Below are 18,548 nucleotides of genomic sequence, written 5' to 3'. Positions count from 1 at the left end.
GTCATATTAATACGAGACAATATACCACAGGTGAAATCCTATAAATAACAAATCAAAATACAATTATACAATCTTAAACACTAAACAAAACAAATACAACTTAAATTTTTTTATTTTAGATACAACGCATGTTACCCGCGGTATACAACAAAAAATATTATACACAATAAATTCATCAATTTATAAAAATAAAAAATCAAATAATTAACCCGCGGTGTACCGCGGGTCATATCCTAGTCAAATACATTCATCGAGTCTATAATGCGTAGATTTTGATATGTGTGATATTATAAATACAAGCGGAGACAGAAGATACGATATGGATCTCTAAATCTGGTTTGCGGCAAGAAATTAATTTTATAAACAAAGTCTGATAAAGTTATGTATTAAGCTTTCTCAAACACACATTGCACTCGATGTACAGACGATATTTTTCTTTTGAATTTAATTTAACATTATATTCAAAAAAAAAAAATCATATGTGTGTGTTTACTTTGTGTAGTTTGACGTGTTTATGGTTTTGAAAATATGTGGAAAAATATCCCCAACACAAATATCAAATGCATAATTATGCATAAACACTCATGTATTCTTATTTCACATCAAATGAGAAGAGTCAAATGCAAAAGTATTTCACATCAAATAAGAAACAAGTTGGCATCAAGGATTCTCATTTCACATCCATCTCAACAACGGAGGGAAGAGTCATTTCTCTCAACTTGGTTCCGGGTATATTCAATTCTCCAACAACATTCCTTGACCGATGTCGTCCATACTTGATTAAGCCAAGTATCATCATTCATGCTTACTTGTTGGGTTTCCCTTTAGCCTTGCATTCCGCTAATTTTCTCATCTTTTAAGTTTAAAATGATGTCTTTGTAAAAGGGACCAAAATTGGATATACGAGATTTGAAATAAAAAAAGTTAAAAGTTTTGAATCTCAAATTACCAAAAAAATATAGTATCAAGTTCTCAATTGTATTCTGGAAAATGACATTTTTACGATACCATCAAATAATTTATGTCGCCTATAAAATCTAACAATATTCGTCAAATACAAAATCATTAGTTTTAACGAAAATAGCATTGTATAAATGTGTAGATGTATGTAGGAATAGATCATATAAGAGGAATCACTAGTCGATGTGTGGGTTCATATTGTCTTTTGCGGTTTGTTTTGATTATCTAGAACCAGGAGTTAGGGAGTTGTGCTGGCATGTTTGTTGGATTTCAACTCTAGGATTTCAACTCTAAAGTATTAAGGAATACAAGTCAATGTAAATCTTCTTAAAAATAATGATCGCTTTGATTATAAATTGATTGGTAATGGTAGGTGGTAACCAAACCTTTGATCCCAAATGTCACATAGAGATTTTAACAAATATATTGAAACCTAGTAAGTCAAATCGAGATCGAATTCGTATACTTAAGTTTTCAAGTAACTATCATCTGACATCCGTAAATTAATTATAATATTTTCGGTTGTCTAAGATAAGGGTATAAATTAGTTAAGTCAAATGGAACTACCAATTAGATCCAATCAAGTATGTCCAAAAGATTATGCATCTGAACTCGTCATTTTTTGGCATGGTTTGTTTTAGGCCTGGGCAAAAATATGGATCTACATAGAACCAAATCGAACCGAACCAAAGTCGATGAGTTCGGTTCCGGTTCTAGTGAAAATATTGATTGGATCTTGAATCAAAGATCCATGGATATTGGTTCGCTTCGGGTAGGAACCGATATCCATTCGGGTACCCGAAAAATATAGCCCATTAACTTATATTTATATAACCCAAAGTTCCAAACTCATATAATCCTAAACCTAACTACCCAAGCTTGATAGCCCACCATAAACTTAACTCAAAGTCTCTCTTAGCCTCTTATATATTCTTCTCTGCGCCGAAACCTAAAAATCCTACTATGCTCTGTGATTCAAATTTCATTTCATTGATTGAATTAAAAGTCTTGTTGTGCATTTTATTTCAGGTTTTGTGGTGTTTTTTTGATACAATCTTTGCAGAGAAGAAGAAGCAAAAGATTGTAATTTGAAACAGAATTAAAATTCGGGGTTTTTTTGGTGGCTTTAAAACTTATGTTTGTGGTATCTTTGAAACTTTAGGTGTCTTTTGACCTAATACTTTCCAAGTTTCATCAATTTTTTTGGATTTGTAATGGTATGATGACTAATATGTGATGTTGTATTGCATACTTACACAATTGCATTTGAATTTTGCATTGTAATTCTATTGTTATTTTCGGTTCCAAAAATAACCGAAACAATTTGGTTCCTACTCGGTTCCAACATTTACTATCCGAACCAAACCGAACCGAACCAAATAGGAACCGAATCAGAACCGAACCGATTTTGATTTGATTCCAATATGATTTCTAAATCTCAGAATCAAAATACCTGGAACCGAATGGTTCGGTTCGAATACCCAAACGTCCAGGCCTAGTTTGTTTATACAAACTAAAGCTTATAATATAACAGAAGCTTGCAAATAAACATATAGTTTTTCTTTAAAAAAAACATATAAAACTTATAATATAACAGCAAATAAACATATAGTTTTTCTTTAAAAAAAAACATATAAAACTTATAATATAACAGAAGCTTGCAAATAAACATATAGTTTTTCTTTAAAAAAAAATATAACGATACTTTATAGTTGATACTTGATACCGTGACATAGAAAACACATAGGTGTGTAGTGTAATTGGTCCGATAAAGGTCCCAAAATAATATGGGGACTCATTTGAAGTTTGGGCCTTTGTCTCATATTGAATTGAATAAGCCCGTTAGGCGTGAGTTATCTAATCACCCTTGTACTTTTAACATGGGGAAAAGATCATTAGAAAGCCTATGAATTATGATGGAGTATTTTTATATGGGGGTGACATGTACAAAATAATATGCCGCAACGTTGAATTTGAAAATTGAAAATTGAAAGTTGAAATGTTTACGAGATTAGGGTGGATAATTCAGTCCAGTTTGACAAAATTTCAGTTTCGGTCGGATTCCATTGGATTTTAGATGGAAAAAAATCATGATAAAAATCAATATATTTGAATGTATTTTCTATATATTTAGATAACATTAATTTATAGTGTTCGCTTTATTCGGTTTGGTTGCAAAAGAATTGAGTTTAGTTCAAATAATCCTGTACATAAATAACTACATCAATCATGTTATATAATAAAATTCCGTTCATATTTCACTTGATGAAATTTAGTTTGATTCGCTTTGCTTTGTTCAATTTCCTAAATAAGCCACTACTGATTTTAATCTTTGTCTACATCATCATGAGTTTGTTAAAGAGTAAAAAAGAACATTACAAATGATTGTTACTCACATAAAATGCCTTAGAAACCCTATAAAGAATCGAAATTGACTCTCTAAAGAAAACACAAGAACGAGAGAATCACCCTACCTATAGAAAATTCTACTTATTTAGAAAAATTGACTCTCTACTTATTTAGAAAAATAAATATAACGAAATTGTAACAAAAAATCGATTATAGAAAGTTTTATTGCTTCAGGTTATCACCTGCCTTAGCCTTTTATCTACTATTCACAAGTTTCTTTGGAAACGTATAACATCCATAATTAAATCATTTAAATATTATATGAATTAATATAAAACACTTAGGAAAATAACCAAAAATAAAATATAGATAAATTATGAATCAGTTAAAAAGTACATAAAAATATCAGAATGTCACAGGAAAATTAAATTAAATTTTTCTTACATAACGCTTTTTTATCGCAATATTTTCTTATATGCATAAAGTTATTTTGTATAAGAAAATTCGTTAAAAAGTAGAAAAAAAAAGAGATATATAAATAAAAATATTATTATCGTCCTATTGCCATAGGCGTTGCTCACAAAATATAAAGCAAAGTCAGATCTCACCCAACCAAAAAAAAAACTCAGATCTCACGATTTTCTTCCTTCACATAAACACACCATCATGAGATTACCAACGTCGCTGCTCCTCTTTATCGGAGCTCTCATCTTCTCCGGCGCCGGAAATGTCAGATCCGATGCCTCAGACCACCGTTACAAGGACGGCGACTCCGTTCCTCTCTACGCCAACAAAGTCGGTCCGTTTCACAATCCCAGGTAATTCGAATTCTAATCTAGCTCCGTGTCGGTAGCTTTGTTGCTTAGATCTGTGATTCTCATTGATGAGTGGTAAATTGATCGCTGTAGAAGCTGCGATTGTATCGAATTTTGTATCTGACCTTGAAAACTTCGGTTCGTGTTCTAAATGTGTGATATATAATTCAAGAATTGTTGTGATAGATCTTCGATTTCATTGTTATATGACTGGTTTAACTTGTGTTTGATGATTGTTGCAGTGAGACGTATCGCTATTTCGATCTCCCATTTTGTATTCCAGGTACGAGCACGCTTTTGTATCTACCTGAAATTGCGAAATAAGCTCAATGTTGTTTCTGTTATGTGAAGTTTTCACTCTCTTTTTTCAGATTTGTGTATTTTGGTGTCATATGATTGTTTTTGGTTTGTGTAGATGGTGTGAAAGATAAGAAGGAAGCTCTTGGTGAGGTTTTGAATGGGGATAGGCTTGTTAGTGCTCCATACAAGCTTAACTTTAGAGAGGAGAAAGACTCAGATGTTTACTGCCGAAAGAAGCTTAGCAGAGAACAAGTCGAACAGTTTCGAAGAGCTGTTGAAAAAGATTATTACTTTCAGATGTATTATGATGATTTGCCTATCTGGGGATTCATTGGAAAGGTTGACAAAGAGAGCAAATCTGATCCGAGCGAGTTCAAATATTTCCTCTACAAGCACATCCAATTTGAGATTTTGTATAACAAGGATAGAGTGATTGAAATCAATGCTAGAATGGATCCTCATTCGCTTGTGGATCTTACTGAGGATAAGGAAGTCGATGCTGAGTTTATGTACACTGTGAAATGGAAGGAAACTGAGACTCCTTTTGAGAAAAGAATGGACAAGTATGCTATGTCTTCTTCTCTTCCACATCACTTGGAAATCCACTGGTTCTCCATTATTAACTCCTGCGTCACTGTCCTCCTTTTGACTGGTTTCCTTGCAACCATCTTGATGCGGGTTCTCAAGAATGATTTCATGAAGTAAGTTTTGAATGCTAACTTGTTACTCTTCGCGCTTGACTCATCGATGCACACTTTTGTTTCCAAATATTAACTTTTTCCCCAACTTTCAAAGGTATGCTCAAGATGAGGAAGCTGCTGATGATCAAGAGGAAACTGGATGGAAATACATTCACGGAGATGTCTTCCGTTTCCCAAAGCACAAATCTCTCTTTGCTGCATCTCTCGGCAGCGGTACCCAGTTGTTCACTCTGTAAGTCTCTTTTCAGCTTCCTTCGTTTATCTTTAGTTATTCTTTACCATTACTAACTGTTATATACCTCATATGTCATCAGGACCATCTTCATTTTCATGCTTTCACTTGTTGGAGTGTTCTATCCATACAACCGTGGAGCACTCTTCACCGCTTTGGTCGTGATCTACGCTCTCACATCTGGAATTGCCGGATACACTGCCTCCTCTTTCTACTGTCAACTCGAAGGAAAGAATTGGGTATGTAAACCCTTTCCCTTAACTCTTGTCAGCATAAAGTGATAAGCTTTTCATTTCTCAACATTCTTCCTTTGCAGGTGAGAAATTTGCTGCTTACGGGAGGTCTCTTCTGTGGCCCACTATTCCTCACCTTCTGTTTCCTAAACACAGTTGCAATTGCCTACAGTGCAACTGCCGCTCTTCCCTTTGGAACCATTGTAGTGATCGTCCTCATATGGACACTAGTCACTTCACCTTTACTTGTGTTGGGTGGTATTGCCGGTAAAAACAGCAAAGCTGAGTTCCAAGCTCCAGTCCGCACCACTAAGTATCCTCGGGAGATCCCGCCACTCCCATGGTACAGGAGTGCTATACCTCAGATGGCCATGGCCGGATTTCTTCCTTTCAGTGCCATCTACATCGAGCTATATTACATCTTTGCCAGTGTTTGGGGCCATCGTATCTACACCATTTACAGCATCCTCTTCATCGTCTTCATCATCCTGTTGATCGTCACTGCTTTTATAACAGTTGCCCTTACTTACTTCCAACTCGCTGCTGAAGATCATGAATGGTGGTGGAGGTACATTTTTCCACCCAATCTGGTTTTCATTTCGGTTTTTGATATATGGAATATAGAAACCAAATGGTAATACCGAATACAAATAGCTTAGATTTGCTATGGTTTGTGTTTCGAGTCACAATCGGTTTTTCTTTTATATACTTGTTTCGGACTGGTTTCTTAGGTAGGGTTTCGGTTAAACCTGATAGGCACATTTACTAAATCTTTCCGTAGATTTTAAATCCGAATTTGATTGGTAATAATAAAGCTACATTGTTATAGTTTTTAATATTCTTTATTGCAGATCATTCCTATGTGGTGGATCGACTGGTCTGTTCATCTACGCTTACTGCTTATACTATTACTACGCAAGATCAGACATGTCCGGTTTCATGCAAACATCCTTCTTCTTCGGTTACATGGCTTGCATTTGTTACGGTTTCTTCCTCATGCTTGGAACTGTTGGCTTCCGCGCTGCTCTCCTCTTCGTCCGCCACATTTACCGGTCGATTAAATGCGAGTAAAACTGTTGCTGCCAATCCACCTTCCCTTACGATTTTTGGTAGAACAAAGAAGATGATAATCTGTCATTAGGTAGATAAAGAAGAAGACTTCTTCGAAGCCAGAAACCGAATACCAAAATCGCTCTATGATCACATTTTCTTAGGGCGATTTACCCAAAAAGTGCTTAAGCTTTTTTTTTTCCTTTTGTTATAATGTCTTGTGTCAGTTTGTTTTTTTGTGATACTCCCTCTGTTTTAAAATATACGATGTTTAAGTTAAAAACACATCTTTTAATAAATTTATTGTTGCTTTTAAAATTATTATTTAATATTTAATTTTTAAAAATCTAACCAATGATATAAAATACTGCATAATACAAATAGTCATAACATATCAAATGTATTTAAAGGTTGTATAGAAATGTGTAAAACATCCTAAAACATCTTATATTTTGAAACAAAAAAAATCTTTAAAACATCATATATTTTGAAACAGAGGAGTATGATTTAGAGACGAAACTATGTTTGTTTAGGTGAATTCTTTCTGTCTTCTCTACTACTTTAGGGACTTGTCTTCTTTTTGGTAATTAATTAACTTTTGTATCCTTTTTTTTAATATATAAAGATAATTTTCATGAACCAAAACCCTAAATCAAAAGCTAATCTATTCGATTAAAAATTTATGAGAAATATGTTTTTGTGATCTATCTAAACAAAGAAGTGAGGGATGACAAGAAAACACCGAAGTGCCACCATTTGCGCAGCCGTGGAGACTTAATGATCCTGACCTGACAAGTCATGCAATCATAGTACAACACACTCAACTCGTGTCTCCACATGTCGTAATAATCCCTTATGTCTGCATTGCCACTGTAACGACCGTAGATCATTGCCGTTTCTAACGGTGGTCTTTGACGATTTCTTGTAACCCACAATGATGCGTTGACCGTCTCTAGCTTGCAACTCCCTGGCCGACTGCAGCATCCAGTCTAAACAACAACAACAAAAAGATCTATTTTTTAAAAGTTCAGCCAATCATAAAAGAATAGGGGTGTCAAAATGGTTTTAAATTGATGGATTAATCCAAACCAATCCAACTCATAGATCTAATGAGTTGAAAATTTGGATATTAATGGATTAATGGATTAAATGGTTTAATGAGTTTCATGAGTTGGATTGAAATGGTTTGGTTAAAATGGATTAATAGGTTATCCATAACCAAACCAATAAAAATTAAATAATTGAATATCAAATATATAAACCAAATATAACCGAATTGAATAGCTAAACCGATTTTAGTAAACCGAAACAAACATAATTTTCTTAAATCGCTTAACCTTCGATCTCTCTCGGCGTCAAATCTCTCACTGTCGATCTCTCTCAATCTTATGGTTTCACCGGCAAATCCATCGACAACGTTAAACGACGAAGCCAACAACGCCGTTCACCGGCAAAGCCACTGACACTCGAATCCCTCATCGCCACTCATGGAGTCTTTGGTCGTCGTTTTGGGACATCGTGTCGAACTGTCGATTGCGTTAGTGTAACCGTGTTGCAAGCGTAAACCTTTTTTTTTGATCAATTTATGAACCAATGATCATAGATACAAGTATTTCGATGGCATTGATAATGACAATTTCGACTACACTCTATGACGAAATTTCGCTATGGTGAGTGATGATCAAATTAGTTGATGATGTTGATGACGATGACGATGACGATGACGATGACGATGACGATGACGATGCGGTGACGATGACGATGACGACGACGACGACGACGACGATGACGATGACGACGACGATGACGATGACGACGATGACGACGACGACGACGACTGTGATGGTGATGGTGATGGTGATGGTGATTGTGATGATGACGACGACGACGATGATGATGATGGTGGTGAATTGATGATGATGGAGTGATGAAGATGATGATGGAGTGTTGATGATGATGGTGGTGGTAACATGATAGTTACTAATTATCAATTAATTAGGATTTAAATTATAAGAAAACTATGTTATGGATCAACTCATTAAATCCATTAATCCATTCATTTAAATGAGTTATGGGTTAATCCAAACCATTTGCTAAATGAATTGGATTGATTCATTAACCATCTCTATACTATTAAAAGAGAAGTACAATTGAAAATGGATCGGGTTAAAATCAGAAAATTGACCCGAAATTCTGAAATCGGATCTTTGAAATTTTTTTGGAATATAAATTCGAATTAATAATGAAAAATTGAAATAAAAACAAATATTTATGGAAATCAAATAAAATCTGATTGTACTTATGGTAACTAATAATAATAAAAGCATATTCCAAACAATATTATACATTAATTACGTATAATAAATTTGTTCATATATTTTTGGGACTAATTCCATAACAATCAACGTTTTTGTCATTAATTTCGCTCATTTTAGCCAATTATCATTAATTGAAAGATATTTTACTTGCTTCTAAAGATTTCTAGAAAATTTATCACAAATAACCCATCTGTTTTATAAATTAAATTGATATTTTTATTTTGGTCGTGTAAATTAAATAGATATTTTTATTTTGGTCGTGTAAATTAAATAGATATGAAATCCATGTAACTAATTTTAATTTAATTAGATTAATCGAAATTATGATATTTTCATACCTATAGCTTACCAAAGAAGTTTAATTTTCAATTTATAAAGATTTCTTGAATATGATTTTAGAATTATTCAACAAGATGATAAGTATTTATTAAATTTTGTGAATCATGAAAAAAAAATTAATTTTTAATCATTATACTTCATCTTTCAATCTCTCATCTAACAAATAAGATACATATTCTTTTATTACTATGTCCAAACTTCATTTTGTTGTATGACTAAATAATATTCCCATTAGAACTGTCAAAGCGAGTTGATTCGTCCCGTTAAGTCCGTTTTGCGATAGACAAAAAATATTTTGACTTGTAGTTAGTCGGTCCGCACGACCCGCGGGTAGCATATATGAAATACAAACCCGTCCCGCGAATGTGCGGATTTGCGGGATTGTCTATGGATTTTGTTTAAATAATTTTAAAGTAACCAAAATTTAAAATACTACTAAAATAAATAAATAAATCAAAATACTATTAAAAGTTTGTTTAAATTACCACATGTTGAATAAATTATAATTTTATCAATAAATACTAATATGCGGGCTGATCCGCCAACCCGCGGATGAAAACTGATTAAACCTATGACCCACTGCGAATTAATCCATGTGGCCTGCTTATTTGCGGGTTTAATATATTTTCTCAAATCTGCCCCATAGTGAGATGATGTGGGCTCGACCCGCGGTTTTTGACTTATTTTGACTGCTCTAATTCCCATGAATCGTCTAATTTTAGAATTTTAAAACACAAAATTCTATTTTGTAAATCATAATTAATACGATGGGTATATTTATAAACAATTTTACATTTTCTCTACAATTCGTTATTATGAATATTTATAAGTATACTACACGATTCGTTCTACTAAAAAACACACACAATATTAAACGCAACGTATGTAAATCAATATTCTCCCGCGGTGGATCGCGGGTCCGATCCTAGTTAAACACTAAATCAATATAGATATTGGTTGGTTTGGTTTGGTTTAACCAACTTGACACCCCTATAAAAGAGACTGCATAATAAAAATAATTATTAAATATTAAAATAATATATAATTTGCATAGAAATTTGAAAACGACTTATATTTTGAAAAAAAAAAGTTTCTCCAAAACGCCTTATATTTTGAAACAGAAAGAGTAATATATAAATAATGGTTTTCTCTTTCGTCATATCTTATTAGGGTTTAGTACTAGTATTAAGCCTTGCATATCACGGCTTCAAATATTAAAAAACAAACTGGAAATTGGATAAATAAATAAATAAAAATTGGAAAACATAAACCAACAATTCTTTTAAAAACTACTACCATTCTAGACCTACATCATATTTTAAAGTTTTTAAGAGTAAAATCAATATATATTAAGATGTATAAAACAGAAATTGTTGTGAAATATGCACTTAGATTGTAGAAAACAAGAAACAGCATACAGATTCGAACACAAGAACATCTTCATATCATGATATATGAAAAAGGGTGACCACTAATTTGGATAAATTCTTAAAACTAAACTAATCAAATCTTAATTTGGTTAAATTATTTTTTGTTCTCTCTACCTAAAAATCTACTCCCTATGTTCCTACAAGATTGATTTTCTAGAGATTTCACAAATTTTAAGAAACAATCATTGTTTAATTATTTATTTTTATTAAACATTTTTAATAAACTATGAACCAATAGTAATCTGAAACAGTTAGTCATTACGTCTTGAAATATACGATTTATTAATATCAATTAACTAAAAATAATAAAAAAATATAGAAAATCAATCTTTGTGGAACAAACCCAAAATAGTAGAACAACATATTGATGTATTCTTAATGAGTTTTATATCAAGATGAAGAGAAACAGAAAGCGACATTTATAGAAGGCGAAAAGTGAAGATAAAGCTATTGAAGTAGTCGTTGAACTAGTTCAGAGTAGTACAAGAAGTAGTTCAACAGAACAGAATTACGTGAAGCAAGTATTTGGAAAATTGGTAAAGTCGGTCTATGGCGGTTGGTTGTGGATACTAGAAGCTTGGAGAAGATTTTAGAAGACTGAAGAGTTTCCTTTTCATAGGAGGAAAAGGAAACATGAAGAGAAAGGACAATTTCCTAATCCTTAAAGAAAAAGGAAATTGTCTATTCATATTAGTGTTAGAATAGGAAATCGGCTTGTTGTATAGCCACGACCTATTTAGTAGAAATAGGGTGCTTAGGCTTTAGAAAAGCTCAGCACAAGAGCACGAGAATTCTTAGACATTAAAATTATGGGGTTTCTTGTAAGAAAGAATAATGCTTAAGAGGGCTAAGGGGTTTATCTTGAGAGAGTTCTTGATCGGGTTGTGATCTAAGAACGAGAGATTGAGAGAATAGAAAATAGTTTAAGGAGGACCTTATAAACGTATTTTCTATTAATCAAAAGAGTTTTTGAAGAAACATGTGTCTCAGTTCTTGACTCAGTTTCTGACGTACACCATGAACTAGTTTCCATACATACGATAGCTCTTGCACTTTCACATCAAACTTGTAGGAACATTGGGAGTATGATCGAACCGAACTGAAAAGGTATAAAAATCGAACTAAAATCATTTTTTTAAAATCAAAGGTATGTCTAAATAAAGTCAAAATCCCATCTAAGATTTTAACAAACTGATACCTATATTAGATTTGATAAATATCAAAGTACTTATTATTATTCTAAAAAAGGATTAATTGATTCGTAAGTACCTTAACGGATGGTAACAATCTTCTATCATACGGTGGCAAGTCATAGCTGTCGACAAACCGCAAGTGAACTCTTTGCAAGCGTCCTTGACTTTGTTCAATCTTAACCACTTGATATTCTTCTGACCTACGTTGTCCATTCCTATATTCTCCCTTGAACCATATTGGAGTCGGAGGAAACCGCCGGCTTTCCATCTTGTACACACCGGCGTAAGCAAAGCCGACGAAGAAGACAATAACTAGAAAGTAGCTAAGCCGTCGTGGTCGGAGAAACATAGCGATGTTGCTAAGGAGGAACAAGGCGAGGAGAGAGACGCTGACGAGTGTCTGTACACGTGACATACTTTGGAAGCTGCTTCGGTAGAAAACGTGGTCGTTACGCATGCAGAAGAGATACAAGGCGTGGCCGACGAGAGGAGCTGAGAGAATGAAAGTGATGATCGGAAAGAAGATTCCGGCGACTAGATTCCATGACTTTTGGCTTTGACTTCATTATTGGACAACTTTAAGGACTGATTTGATTTTCGTATGATCAAATCCCTTGTACGAATTCATTTATACAAGTTACTTATGCAATCAAATATTGACACGTGGAAAATTCATCCCAAAAAAAGATTAAAGAAAATTTGATATTTTCAGAATAAAAAAGGAACAAAAATTCAGAAGTAATTGTGGGCCGTATCGTAATTGGCCTTAAACAACAATCCGATGTTATGTCAGAGGTAGAAGACTAAACAAAAAGACAGGGGTGCTACTTAGGCCTGGGCGTTCGGTTATTCGGTTCGGTTCGGTTCGGTTATTCGGTTATTTAGTTATTCGGTTTTAGGCACTTAGCATCCATAAGAGAACCGAACTATTTTCGGTTCGGTTCGGTTAGTTTTCGGTTCGGTTCGGTTTGGATACTTGGGAAGAGAACCAAAAAATAACCGAAATACTTTCGGATATGGTTCGGTTCGGTTATTTACCCTCAAATAACCGAACTATCCAAATAACCGAACCATTATCCAAATAAAACTTGAGACCGCAACAAAATAACAAAGTTCAAACTTCAAAGAGACTTAAGAGTTTAGACTTGAGACCGCAACAAAATAAAATAATCAAGTTCAAAAGAGACTTGAGAAAGAGAGAAAGAGAGAAAGATAGAGTAAAAGATTATTAGATTCTACAAGCATCTTCAAGTCCTTGAGTTGATCTTCCATTCTTCTCTCCCTGTGACACAATCACACAATGGGCTTGGGCTTAATGGGTTGGGTAAGTAAGGTAGGGATTAGGCAATGGGTTGGGTAAGTTGGGTAGGGAAGACAAATGGGCTTTAGGCCTCATAAATAAATTATGTTTGGTTTAAAGCGGATATCCATGGATATCGGTTCGGTTAATAACCGATATTCGTGGATAGTTTAGAAAGAGAATCATTCGGTTATTTTGTGACACCCGAAACCAAAACATTCGGATAGTTTCGGTTCGGTTCGGTTCGGTTTGGGTTTTTATGCCCAGGGCTAGTGCTACTTATAGGATGATCGAAATCATGATTTCTCCAACACAATTTTTAAGTTTGATTCTATTTTTAAAAAAATCACATCTTTGGGATTGATGGTAATAATTATGATATCGCTTTGACGGGCCAACACCTAAAATACTTTTCACACTTGGTCAATTCTTAAAACAAACAAAGGTTGTAATAAATTTGACAAATTTTTTTTTTTTGTTTTTCACTGGAATGTTTTATATTATACGAAAGATGTTACAATAAAAATACAAAGCCGGATAAACCGGAAATAAAGCCCAAGAGTGATATGGGAAACCAAAGCCCGAGAGTGATACAGGAAGCTAAAGCCCTATAGTTTTAAGGGAAACGAAGCCGGCATGAACTACTCATCCGGAACCATAAAAGAAAGAGAACAACAAGGAAAAACAAGCCTAAAACAAACAGGGAATAAGTCCGAAACTGAAACTAAGAAGCAATCCACACTAAGCCGACATTTAACCACAACATCTCGTCAACCACATTACCAAACAAAAGAAAAGAAGAGCTTTACAACGAGCCACTCCGTAGGGGATAAGGAACTCCCAACCAAACGGACAGCGGTACCACCTATTACGATGAAGACTATGTAATACCTTAATATTTCAATAAGGGCACAATCTAATATTTGTAAAACAAATAACATAGAACAAGTATCAAAAATCAAAAATACCGAAAGGATGATTGAAGAACGAAGATTCACGGTGGTAAACAGAGTCGAGAACGTTGATGATCTCTCTCCTTAACTCAAAAATCGCCCCGTAGTGTGTCGGTTTGATGACAATTAGAGTCCCAGGATAAAACTGTTTCTCCTTTTGATTGCAACACTCAAATCAAAAGCTAATCGAACACTAGCCTTGTGTTGTACTCTCAGACTCAAACTAGAAAAGAGAAGAAGAGGAAGGAGATTATGTTGGTGAACGATGCGTAGAATGAGAGACAATGACCATGACTTTATAGCACAAGAACTCCACGTCCATGGCATCAAAAAGGAGAATATATCACCTTAATGACACAATCAAGAGACTTAAATCTCACGATAAAGTCAAAAACGTTTTTGACCCTAATTGTCTCAATTGATTACACACAATCATTAAGGTAGATATTTTTGATTTAATCACTAATTTAAATCAAAATAAATTTGGGAAAATAAAATAATTATATGGGTTGTAAGCCCATTTCCCAAATTTCAAATCTCAAATCCAACCCATGTATGTTTGGATTTCTCCTCTAACTTCCAAAGTATACAATTTTGACTTTAAGTCAAAATTCCAAGCTAAGCAAGCAAGTTACTTTGGACTTCTATTTCTCATTCAAACGAACTCCGTTTTTGACATTCCAATACACCATCACGTAGTGCTCGCAACAATGATTCCATCGTGCCCAAGAACCGGTCATTCCGATGAACGTCTTCACCGGAAAATCCACCGTAACAATGGTCAAAACCATTTTGTCAAAAACAAGTTCCAACAGACTACCTCACATAGAAGAGTTCTGAGGAATCCAGACCGGCGAGAAAAGAACTAGGCCAATGACAACTATGTCACACCTACACTCCCGGAAACGGCGAAATCAAAGGTTTATGATTGTTAAACGCCTCGAAGGAAACCAGCCAAAGAACAGATGAGATCTCGATCAGATCTTTAGAGTAGAGACAAGGAGAGAACCAAATTGATCCGGACCACACCGAAGAAGATAAACGGCAGGAGATCGAACCGGACAGAAGCGAAAGCAACCACCACGCCTTGTAAGAGGCTAAACGAGACGAAGGCTAAAACACAAAAGACCGGAGCAAAGGACACTACTAGCAACAGAGACGACCAGCCACAAAAACGACATAAACCATCTAAGAACCATTCATAGACATGCAAATATAAACACTCTCTCGCAAAGACTGAAGCATAAGAGATACGAGATATCAAGACAACGCAAAAACAGAGCCAAAGATGCTCAGATCCAGCGAGGAAGGAACAACCTCCAAAGACAAAGGCAGCCCAAGACCTCACCACCACTATATCCGCCACAAAACCTCTCCGAAGACAGGTCCACCACCAGATCTTGACCTAAACACAAGCATAAAACTGACAAAACTAGTTCACCGTCATATCTCGGCCGTGAATCTCCAAATACATCAACTTCACGAGAGAATCCACCATCTATTCACTCTACCCAAATAACCATAAACTTTACAAGAGAGCGAGAGGGGCCTAACTCCGACGCTATGGAAGCCACCGGAGTCAGCCAACGCAAACTGCGCTCTAGATCTGTTTCTAGAGAGAAGGGAGAGCTTTTGAGAGGAGAGAAAGGAACCGTGTCCACAAATTTGACAAATTTATATAACATGTGTATGTAAAAGTTATTCAAAATTAAAAGGAATTGCATGGTAGTAACTATGCCACGTGTACAAAAAGAGACAGTGTTTACTGTTTTCAGTAAAAAAAAAAAGTTAAAAAGCAGAATGTTTTGACAAGAATTTAACAGGAAACAAAAACAGAGTACTCACCAATCATTTGAACACAGTGTAAAAAGAGAAAAGTGGATAAAGAAATGCGTGCCATTCACGACAGCTTTGGTCCCTCTCTCTCGAGCCTCCCGTCAAAAATAACTTTTTAACATGAATGCATTAAAAAAATTTACAAAATAACAAACAAATATTTCAATATTTCCTCGCATTTCCATGTGTTTTTGTTTCCTTTTTCACCTATTTTCTTTTATATATAATTTTTAATTGGTGATGTGAATCTAACAAGTAGCATGTGTGGTTGGAAAATAAAAAAAAATGATATGAATCAAACATTTATTTTTGACAAAATCTAACCCAATTACTTTTTTTAAAACTAGATTATTAATGAGTAAATCCTTCGTTTTACCGTTCCTATCTTGTTTAAAAATCTATGTCGAAATCCGAAACACTAAATGTTTCATATTAGAAATTCTTATAAAATTTAAACCTACCCATGACATTCAATTTACTATTCTACTAGTACCAGCCCGTGCTTTGCACGGGAAAACAATAATGCCAATAGTATTTTGTTTCTTTAAAATGTGCAACTATTACACTAATGAGTCTCTAATACATTGATTGAATGCTCAGTAACTCAATAGAAATCTCCCTCAACTTCACCCAAATCGTGATATAAAAGTGTCAAAATTTAGGAAACTTCCATTGTATTTTGATACAGCCAGAGATCGTACATAAATACAGTAACTTGTCATAGACATAGAGAAAAAAAGAGAAAGAATAGATGAGAAAGAAAAGCTATACGGAGCCAACAATAATAATGATGGACAAATGAATAACCTTCATATCAAAGCGATTTTAAACTTGAACATATAAGATGGTTACACATTTAAATTCTTTTGCACCCTACACCGTGGAAGAAGAGATGCCATGTCATGCCACCCATGATCTCAAATTGTTTTGTTTCTTCTTCTTCTTCTTTTGAATTGAAAGCCCCAAAACATTTGTTGTTTTGTTGCTTCTCTATACAAAATTGTTGGCAGAATTCCACGTTCATACAATTGATTCATCCTCTATTAAGCTGCATCCATTTTGTTTTTATATGATTCTCGCAAAGTCTTGTGGTCATTTTGTCGAGCAGCTGGTGTGCATAAGAAGATAAACCAAGTAAAACGTAACAAATCTGGAGAGCAAAGCCAAATATTTAATGATATTCATACCAGCGATTAGGTGGACGAAACTCAGTGTGTCGTGGGAAGTTAACATCTTCCGTCACATTAGGCATCGCAAAAGTCTCAACTTTCATTGTTTTCGTTATCCTTTCGTTTCTCTGTTAGAAATATTTAGAAGAAAGAATGGATCGGATCTAATGTTATGAGAAGAAGAAGAAGAAGTTATTGCATCGATTTTACTTTCATGAGAATGGTTTATACGGTTGCCATTGAAATCGTAAATTAAGTGGGAGAGGGTTGAGAGAGGGGAGAGGAAGTGAAGAATCTTAGGATCGTGGAAAGGAGCAGTTGCTAAAAAAGTGCAAAGTTTTTTTATCTTTTGTCAAAAAAATTTCAAAAGATTATCTGTTGATTTTTTTTTTCCGTCGATTATCTGTTGATAATAATAGTAGAATTGGTTTTTGAAAGTGAAAGAGCAAAATTTAAGACTTAAGCACACATGGTAGAAGGAGAGACTTGCAGTTTTTAAAAAGTGACTGTTGATTTAGTAGATATAGATTTAATCAGATTGACTAGGTTTTTGAATGATTTTAATAATTGAAAGCCTATATCTAAATTTGTTATGGTTATAGGCATGTTTTAAACGAATTAATTGACAATTCTTTTTCTCAATCACATTTAGCATGTCACTAGTACTAATAAAAAAGACTAAAATAATTAATCACCATTATCTTTTTTTAAAAAAAAAATTAATACCTAGTGTAGCCACATTTTTTTTTTCTTTTGAAATGTTATTATCTAGAGCATAACATGAAATAATACCTAATGCGTACATATTTTTGCCTCTAGCTTTTGACTGGTATACAACATTTTTCTTTGGTACAAAAATTTGACATAAGTTCACATCATATATATTATCATTTGTCTCCATTCTCAAAGATATTATCCAATTATTATTGACCTGAACCTATGATTTAAATCAACAATGATTCTTCAAATAGTTTTTTTAATCATTTGAACTTCAAGTCATGCTTGCTTGACCATTGACTTTTACACACATTTAAGAAATAATGATTTCTCCACTACATTTTAAATTTATTGGAAGTAAATATTAGTTTATTAGGTTTAGTGGCTACTGTCAAAGTCTCAAAATCTCATTCTCAACTTAAATTAGGCTGAAACATTTCTCAACTACGGCACTACATAGAGCTTCAATGGTCATAACAATTAGACAAAGAAGAAAGACAAAACCAAAAATTACAACCATGATAAGAGTCCTACTATTTCCATTATTTTAGAATTCACTTTTTTTTTATCACAATATGTTTTTATCACACATTGGGAAGTCTAACATTTCATGCCTAAGAAACAAGGGTTAGGTAAGAACCACCAGCTCTATT

The 18,548-nt window shown here is 34.1% G+C and overlaps 2 protein-coding genes and 1 long non-coding RNA gene across 3 annotated transcripts; 1 reads left to right on the top strand and 2 right to left on the bottom strand.

Annotated features, from left to right (window-relative positions):
- Window positions 1-3,895: 3,895 nt before the first annotated feature.
- Window positions 3,896-6,958, top strand: LOC9311172 (transmembrane 9 superfamily member 3). Its single transcript, XM_002876744.2, has 7 exons — window positions 3,896-4,127; window positions 4,367-4,407; window positions 4,540-5,125; window positions 5,220-5,357; window positions 5,440-5,596; window positions 5,674-6,158; window positions 6,442-6,958. Exons 1-7 carry the CDS (start codon window positions 3,976-3,978, stop codon window positions 6,659-6,661), a joined length of 1,779 nt encoding a protein of 592 aa, XP_002876790.1. The 5' UTR covers window positions 3,896-3,975; the 3' UTR covers window positions 6,662-6,958.
- Window positions 6,959-7,320: 362 nt separating this feature from the next.
- On the bottom strand, window positions 7,321-14,495 carry LOC9311171 (tetraspanin-14). Its single transcript, XM_021024989.1, has 5 exons — window positions 14,463-14,495; window positions 14,189-14,327; window positions 14,004-14,136; window positions 11,997-12,480; window positions 7,321-7,629 (listed from the first exon to the last, which is right to left on the bottom strand). The coding sequence occupies exons 1-5, from the start codon at window positions 14,493-14,495 to the stop codon at window positions 7,345-7,347; spliced, it is 1,074 nt and encodes a 357-aa protein (XP_020880648.1). The 3' UTR covers window positions 7,321-7,344.
- A 2,133-nt stretch (window positions 14,496-16,628) lies between these two features.
- Window positions 16,629-17,535, bottom strand: LOC110228463. Its single transcript, XR_002332023.1, has 2 exons — window positions 17,197-17,535; window positions 16,629-17,117 (listed from the first exon to the last, which is right to left on the bottom strand). It is a non-coding gene; the product is annotated as an uncharacterized LOC110228463 (long non-coding RNA).
- Window positions 17,536-18,548: the final 1,013 nt, after the last annotated feature.

Source organism: Arabidopsis lyrata (genome assembly GCF_000004255.2).
Source record: "Arabidopsis lyrata subsp. lyrata unplaced genomic scaffold ARALYscaffold_5, whole genome shotgun sequence".
Classification (NCBI taxonomy): domain Eukaryota; kingdom Viridiplantae; phylum Streptophyta; class Magnoliopsida; order Brassicales; family Brassicaceae; genus Arabidopsis; species Arabidopsis lyrata.
The sequence above is the reverse complement of the archived record's forward strand: the minus strand, read 5'-3'. Positions and strand labels throughout refer to the sequence as shown.

Coding starts and splice junctions, on each gene's coding strand:
- LOC9311172 (XM_002876744.2), top strand. CDS start 3,976: ATGAGATTACCAACGTCGCTGCTCCTCTTTATCGGAGCTCTCATCTTC. Junction 5,126..5,219: donor CTCAAGAATGATTTCATGAA/GTAAGTTTTGAA, acceptor CAACTTTCAAAG/GTATGCTCAAGATGAGGAAG. Junction 5,597..5,673: donor AACTCGAAGGAAAGAATTGG/GTATGTAAACCC, acceptor CTTCCTTTGCAG/GTGAGAAATTTGCTGCTTAC.
- LOC9311171 (XM_021024989.1), bottom strand. CDS start 14,495: ATGGACGTGGAGTTCTTGTGCTATAAAGTCATG. Junction 12,481..14,003: donor CTCTTCTTTTCTTTTGTTTG/GTAATGTGGTTG, acceptor CCAATAATGAAG/TCAAAGCCAAAAGTCATGGA. Junction 7,630..11,996: donor GATTGTTACCATCCGTTAAG/GTACTTACGAAT, acceptor GTTGTTGTTTAG/ACTGGATGCTGCAGTCGGCC.